General features: G+C 41.5%; 1 protein-coding gene across 3 annotated transcripts in view; it reads right to left on the bottom strand.

The window, feature by feature from the left end:
- Positions 1-6121, bottom strand: part of LOC307091718 (uncharacterized protein) — a 28220-nt gene extending 22099 nt beyond the window's left edge. Inside the window, exon 1 of one of the 3 annotated variants that reach the window (XM_079759366.1) lies at positions 5706-6121. Coding sequence is in view for 1 of the 3 variants with exons in the window: in XM_079759364.1 (XP_079615490.1) it covers positions 4780-4801 (22 nt within the window). In the remaining 2 variants the exon portion in view is untranslated. Of the gene's footprint in view, positions 1-7 lie in introns of all 3 variants that reach the window. The other 2 variants (XM_079759364.1, XM_079759367.1) reach the window with 2 other exon arrangements.
- Positions 6122-8134: the final 2013 nt, after the last annotated feature.

Genomic DNA, 8134 nt, shown 5'->3' on the forward strand with positions numbered 1-8134 from the left:
ATCATACCAACTGCTCCCTGTGCTGGTTAAACCGCTCTGAAGGCAGGACCATACATGGACTTCCTCATGTGGTGACATCACAACCAGATCTGGGAGGCAGGCCCACAGAGAACAGGACCCGGTAATAGAGGACGTTTAAACACCTTCACAAAGCAAGATGGCCATCTTCCTGTCTAAATAATGTTATCATAATACTGCACCACAAATATAACAGCTGTACATTCTGTCCTAATTACCTTTAAAGTCACCCAAGGACACAAGGAGTCACAAGGAGAAAAAGTCATTATTAACGTCAACCTGACACCTGACTCCATCATGCGCGGAGCTTGGGGGTGGCTTTCGGGACTGAAGCCCCGAATCTCACGTCAAAAGCCCCAGATCTTTTTTAAGCTTTTGATCTCATGACAACCCTGACATGTTCCCTCATGTTTCGACTTGTAGTGATTTTCACCTCTTGAATTTGATTTATTTTCATTTTGAAAGAAACAACACATGGAAGCAATGGAAAATGCCATCTCTCGTTCAGTTGTTTAGAACGGTTGCCAGGACAACATGACGTTTTCTAACCATCCCCGTCTCTCAGCAGTCTTGTTAAAGTAGCCTCAGGGTGTGGAACAAACATTACCATGGACATTAGAAATTATTGTTCTAAACCAACATCCAGTGATACCGTAGCAGCAGCAGCCCCTGCCAATGACCTGTCAAATGTTTCAGCTCAGTGAGATTACCTTGATGTGCTGGTGCTAGTGCTAACTAGCCTGCCTCGGCCAGCTAGGCTGCTATGATAATTACTCCTTTCACACGAAATAGATTAGCAGCGTTGTTTAAAATGTCAGAAATCCGTTTTTCTGATTGCGATTCTGTCTCAGCCAATATTGTACAGTGTTGTGTGTTACCAAATGTTACCTTAAATTAAATGTTGAGGTGCACTGAATATCATGAAGAGGTAAAACATATCCATGTCTGACTTATCGGTTATTTTAAACCCAAACTTTATTAACGATTTAGATAAGAAATGTACAGATAGCTCGTTGCTGCATTCGCTGTTTGACCAGCAGCCAACATGTTACCGATGTTACCGATGCGTGGCGGGTGCTAGACCGTCTTGTTGACTTTCAGCTTGCGTCCATATCCACGTTCATTGAACTTTGACCCCTTTTTAAATGAGTTCTACCAGAGTGATAGATGTGGACAAACCTCTAAAACAATGTAGTACTTATTTGTGTGCATATGTATAATACTTCAGTGCATTATCATTATTATTTTAAATTAAAATAAAATTGATAATGATAATGCACTGATATTTCAGTCAGTGAGTAGGCCTAATGATGTTGTTAATCTAGATGGATTCATGTAAAAAAATATATATTTATTTTGACCTACTTTTAGCCCTAGTTGTATTAATTATATTATCTGATATTATATTATATATTTAAATTAGATTGTATCATATCATATTATATAGTCCAAATTGTTATGAGTCTACTTTGTTACACAGATGAGTCAGGTGAAATCAGGGACGAGGCAGAAGAGACGTCACAGCAAGAAACAGCCAGTGGAATTGCTAGGTGTTTGATCCCAGAAGGAGACCAAAACAGGGCAGTGGATGAACAGGCCGAGCTAGGGCCAGCAGGAGGAATGGCAGGGTGTGACCTAGGATCTCCAGAAAGTGGTCCGAAGCAGGTGCGCCTGTCACAATATCCCTTCAGCCAGTTTGGATCTCAGAAAAGAGCTTTCAACAAAAATTGGTTTGAGCAATTCAAATGGTTTGAGTATTCTGCGGAGGGCAATTCTGCATTCTGCTTTTCCTGCCGTGTATTCGGAAAGCAGAATACACGCATTAATAAAGATTCACTCAGTGGATCTGGTTTTTCCAACTGGAAAAGGGCTTTGGATACATTCCGGGAGCATGAAAAGAGAACCTTCCATGTCTCAACCATGTCCTGCTGGCATGGCTTCAAAACCACAAAGAGCAAAGGAGATGTGATAACGCAGCTTCATGCTGCAAATGCAGCTGAAATTTTAGAAAGAAGAGAATACCTTCGGCGAATTGCAGCCATCACCACCTTCCTTGGCAAACAAGGAATTCCATTTAGAGGCCATGATGAGCAAGAGTCTAGCCTTAATCAAGGCAACTTCTTGGAATGCTTCAAGTTCCTTTACGAATTCAATCTTTTTTTACAAAATTACACTCAGTTTAGCTGCCACCTATCTTTCTCATTTTCCCAAAATGAGGTGATCACAAGTGTTTCAAGAGAGGTTACAGGGAACATAGTGAAGCAGATCAAGGCGGCAGGAATGTACTCTGTAATGGCAGAGGAGGCCAGAGACGGACACACTGAGCAGCTTGCTGTGTGTGCGTTTCGTGACCAAAGAGGGCCAATCACAGAAAGTTTTCTTGGGCTATGGAAACTGAAGGGATTTGATGCCAAGTCCATTACAGATGCAATTGAGGAACTGCTGCAGTCACACACGTTGGGAGGTCTGCTGTGTGTTGCCCAAGCTTATGACGGTGCATCCGTCATGAGTGGAGAAGTGGGGGGTGTGCAGGCCCGCTTCAGGGAGCTACACCCTGAAGCAGTATATGTGCACTGCTATGCACACCAATTGAATCTTGTTTTGTGCTATACATGCAAAGCAGTACCAGCGGCTTCCAAGAATTTTAAGCTGTTGGAAAATCTGTACACCACTTTCAGTACTTCCCAAGTGAACCACGACAAGTTCCTAGAAGTACAGAAAGAACTTGGATTAACACCATCTGAACTAGTGCAGCTCTCCACCACACGATGGGCATGCAAGCTGAGGTCTATCAAAGCTGTGCTGAGAAACCTTCCTGCCATCCTGTCCTGCCTCAGCTCAACGAAGACCTCCATGAACAAGGGGATCCTATCAAACCTCTGCAGGCCAAAGACGATGTACATGCTGCTCATGTTTTCCAAACTCCTTGGAATAACGGAAGGATTACACAGGTATCTTCAGGGGGAAAGTGTGGACTTGGGCAAAGCTGCCCAGTACAAAATGGCAGTACATCAGACTTTGAAACGGCTCCGCACAGATGATAGTGCTGAGGAGATGTTCAGAAGATCCATGGTCTTATGTGAGGAACATCATATTCAGCTTCCAGCTGGTCCCAGACAAAAGCAAAAACGCTTTGGTGATTTTGTGGTGGAGTCAGCCTGTGGATCAACCTCAAGCATGACCAGCTCAGATGATTTCAAATGTCAGCTTTTTTATCCATGCCTGGACAGGATGTTGGAGGAGCTCACCTGTCGGTTTTCAAGTGTGGGAGAAGAGATTATGTCCGGTATTCAAGCCTGCAACCCAACATCTGAGGTCTTTCTCTCTGAAGATTTCCTCAAAAACCTTGCCCTCCATTACAAGATTGAGCTGAGGTCAGAAGAAGTTCTGGTGGGTACAACATTAATCAGGAGAAAGATGGAAACCCAGACCATCCCTGACACTGCTAGTGTCTTCCAAATGCTGGATGCTGACATGTTTCCCACTCTCAGAGCTGTAGTTCAAGCTGCTTTGACTATTCCAGTAGGCAGCTGTAGCTGTGAGCGTTCCTTCGGTGCCTTGCGGCGCTTTCACACTTGGCTTAGGAGCACTATGGGCCAAGAAAGGCTCAACAACCTGGCCGTTATGATGATTGAAAGAGAAAACGTGTCAGTCATAAGCAGGGATAGCGTAATTGACAGGTTTGCTAATCTCAAACCACGCAGGTATAGCCTTATGTTGCCACCACACAACTAGGATAATCACTGGGGTAGGGGTAGACAATAGTTGGAATGGAGTGTGAAGAAGAAATTAAATGAGAAGTGTAAGAATCCATAGAAGAACAGACATATAAGAGAAAAAGAAATGGGGTCGGAATAAAGATGAATCATTTTTAGACTTGATTCCTTCAGTTAAAACATTTTGGCTCAGCTTTAATACAGTTAATTGAATCAGTCTCTCACCATAATTCATTCAATATTTTATTCATTCATTCAGTCATTCAATTTGTTCTCATTTACAATAAAGAGATGTACCAACTAAGGAATGAGAATCTTGTTTCACAATACTTTGCATTTGTAATATGTTTTCTTTCCATTAATAAAGTTGCCTTATAGGAGAAACCTTTCAGTCTCTTCCTTTTTTAAATAAAAAATAAAAATGGCATTTAACATGACAAGGCACTTTGAATCTACTGAAAGTTAGTCTCAAATTATAATTCTCAATTTTCCCATTGTAGTTTACATAAAAATCTCTAGAACTCAATAGTTAAGTGGTTATTGTATCTTTCCATTAAATAGTATTGTCTTGAGCAGGCCCTGCAACTGAAAATGTAGGCTATGAATTAGAAGAGATTTAGGATTTGCCAATGTCCAGCAGGTCACCCTAAAATGGACTAGAATGCAGGAAATCGCATTTTAGAAATTCAATTTTTTCTGGGGGAGGACTCCCAAACCCCCCTCTGGGCTAAGCCCCCGATGTACACAAAGTCTGACTCCGCCTCTGGACTCCATGCTGGAAGGTTCTGGGTTCGATCCCCAAAGCCCACAGTCTAACATGTATCATTCTACAGAGCAGAAATCTTAAAAATGTTCAACCTACTAATAAGATTAAAAGTTATTCATATTTATGATCTATCACAGATAATAGTGTACTACAGTATCTTACTCTTCTTCCTACAGTGATAAAGTCAGCCAAACCAAACCATCCGACTCTTAACAAGGAAATGGTGAACCAACCAGTTGGACCAGCTCCCCTCCCAGTTCATACTCCTCCCAGACTAACCTCTTATAGGCGGCTGATCCATGACCTCATTCAGTGATGAATAGTAATCACTGTTTTAAATATGAAGAATGGACAGAGAGCTCTGAGCTCTGTCCACTCTGAGTACAGAATACTCAGTGGACAGAGTACTCAGAGTGTTCAGAGTACTCAGAGTTCACACACACACACGCAAGAAAAAAATTCACAAATGGTCTACTCTTCTGCAGTCTGTGATTCATTCAACTCCAGCGGTAGTAAATTGGATCATTTTGCTAGGTCCGTTTTGAAACCCTCGAAAAGGTGCACTGCAGCACCACCTGCTGGTGAGAGGATGTCAGTGGGATTGGCTGAGCTGAAGAACACTAACCAGTTGTCACCAGTGACTTCTGTGTTGAGGCGGTCGCGGCAGTGTTAATTCACCTTGAAGGTCATGTCCCTCTCATACGAGTGATGCTCTCAGATATAGAGTAGGCCTATACTACTGCAGAATGATGCAGGCCCACAGAGAACAACACCCAGTACAAGATGACGTTTAAACACCTTCACTAACCAAGATGGCTATCTTCCTGTTGAAATAATGTAATAATAATACCGCACTACACTAACAACTGTCCATTCTATCCTCAGTACCTTTAAAGGTAACACAGGACTTTTGACTAAGAACTAATACTGAATCTGACAGTCATTATTAACCTCAACCTGACGCTTGAGTCAAGGCTGAAAGTTTCTGGGTTCGATCCCCAAAGCCCACTGTCTAACACATAGCATTCTACAGAGCAGGAATCTTCAAAATTATTCAATAGTAATTTTGACAAATAGCAATGCATCCATACATTGACTAATGTTTTTAACCATGTGGTTTACAGGAAACTAACTATCAACCTATTGATAAGACTAAAAGTTATTCATATTTATGATCTATCATGGATCAGAGTGGACTACAGTACCTTAGTCGTCTTCCTGCTGTGATGAAGTGAGCCACAACAAACCGTCTGACTCATATCAAGGAAATGATGTCCAACCAGTTGGACCAGTTCCCCTCCCAGTTCATACTCCTCCCAGACTCTGCTTTAATATGAGCTGCGTTTTTCCGCTCACAGGGGGCTGTTGTGTCTGTTAACTTTGGACAAGAGGCAGGGTGGTCTTTCCTGGACGCAGATTCATAGACCCTCTCATCGAGTACAAGACCCAGTACGAGATGACGTTTAAATGTCTCCACTAACCAAGATTCCTGTCCGAATAATGTTATCATAATACCGGACTGCAAATATAACAACAGTTCATTCTGTCCCAAGTACCTTTAAAGTCACCCAAGGCCGCAAAAAGGCACAAGAAGAAAAAGTAATTCTTAACTTCAACCTGACAGCTGACTCCATAGCTGCATCTTATAGAGCAGGAATCTTAAAAATGATCAACCTACTGATTCAAAGTAATTCATATTTATGATCTATCACGGATAATAGTGGACTACAGTATCTTAGTCTTCTTCCTGATGGACCAGTTCCCCTCCCAGTTCAAACTCCTCCCAGACCAACCCTGAATAGGCGGCTGATCCATGACCTCACTCAGTGATAAATTATAATCAGCTTAATGAAGCATGGACAGAGAGCTCTGAGCTCTGTCCACTCTGAGTACAGAATACTCAGAGTGGACAGAGTACTCAGCGTACACAGTACTCAGAGTACACAGAGTACTCAGAGTGAACACACACACAGACACACACACGGATGCCACCGTGGACGGTGAGGCTCTCGTACCTCTGGAATCTCCCGACACCATTACAGGTCTTACTTCACTGGACGCCATTGTATTGGCAGTTTAGGTGTCATGAGGCTGGTGACGGTGTTGTCTCTTCACCCTGCTCCACCTAGGGAACACAACACAATGATAACCTCACTTTAGTACACAATACAACACAACGATGATCTCACTTTAGTACACAATAGAACACAACCATGATCTCACTTTAGTACACAATACAATGATGATCTCACTTTAGTACACAATACAACACAATGATGATCTCACTTTAGTACACAATACAACACAATGATGATCTCACTTTAGTACACAATACAACACAATGATGATCTCACTTTAGTACACAACACAATGATGATCTCACTTTAGTACACAATACAATGATGATCTCATTTTAGTACACAATACAACACAATGATGATCTCACTTTAGTACACAACACAATGATGATCTCACTTTAGTAGACAATACAATGATGATCTCACTTTAGTACACAACACAATGATGATCTCACTTTAGTACACAACACAATGATGATCTCACTTTAGTACACAACACAATGATGATCTCACTTTAGTACACAATACAATGATGATCTCATTTTAGTACACAAAACAACACAATGATGATCTCACTTTAGTACACAACACAATGATGATCTCACTTTAGTAGACAATACAATGATGATCTCACTTTAGTACACAACACAATGACGATCTCACTTTAGTACACAACACAATGATGATCTCACTTTAGTACACAACACAATGATGATCTCACTTTAGTACACAATACAATGATGATCTCATTTTAGTACACAAAACAACACAATGATGATCTCACTTTAGTACACAACACAATGATGATCTCACTTTAGTAGACAATACAATGATGATCTCACTTTAGTACACAACACAATGATGATCTCACTTTAGTACACAACACAATGATGATCTCACTTTAGTACACAACACAATGATGATCTCACTTTAGTACACAATACAATGATGATCTCATTTTAGTACACAAAACAACACAATGATGATCTCACTTTAGTACACAACACAATGATGATCTCACTTTAGTAGACAATACAATGATGATCTCACTTTAGTACACAACACAATGATGATCTCACTTTAGTACACAACACAATGATGATCTCACTTTAGTACACAAAACAACACAATGATGATCTCACTTTAGTACACAACACAATGATGATCTCACTTTAGTAGACAATACAATGATGATCTCACTTTAGTAGACAATACAATGATGATCTCACTTTAGTACACAACACAATGATGATCTCACTTTAGTACACAACACAATGATGATCTCACTTTAGTACACAACACAATTATGATCTCACTTGAGTCCACTCTTTTGACGTCAGGAGACAAGATGGAGGCCGGTGTTGTGGCAGTTTGTACAGTTGGTGTTGTGGTGCTCCTGGTCTCTGGCGGGAACCCAGGCTGCAGCTACTGGGGCTTTCCACAGCCAACACTCAGCACACCATGTGACCCAGGCAGCCAATCAGGTCACCCAGGCTGACTGTCTCCAAACCAGTCAGATCAGTCCTGGGCCAGCAGCCATCTTGGTTCTACACGCT

The sequence above is a fragment of the Pollachius pollachius genome, assembly GCF_949987615.1.
Source record: "Pollachius pollachius genome assembly, contig: scaffold_72, whole genome shotgun sequence".
Classification (NCBI taxonomy): Eukaryota; Metazoa; Chordata; class Actinopteri; order Gadiformes; family Gadidae; genus Pollachius; species Pollachius pollachius.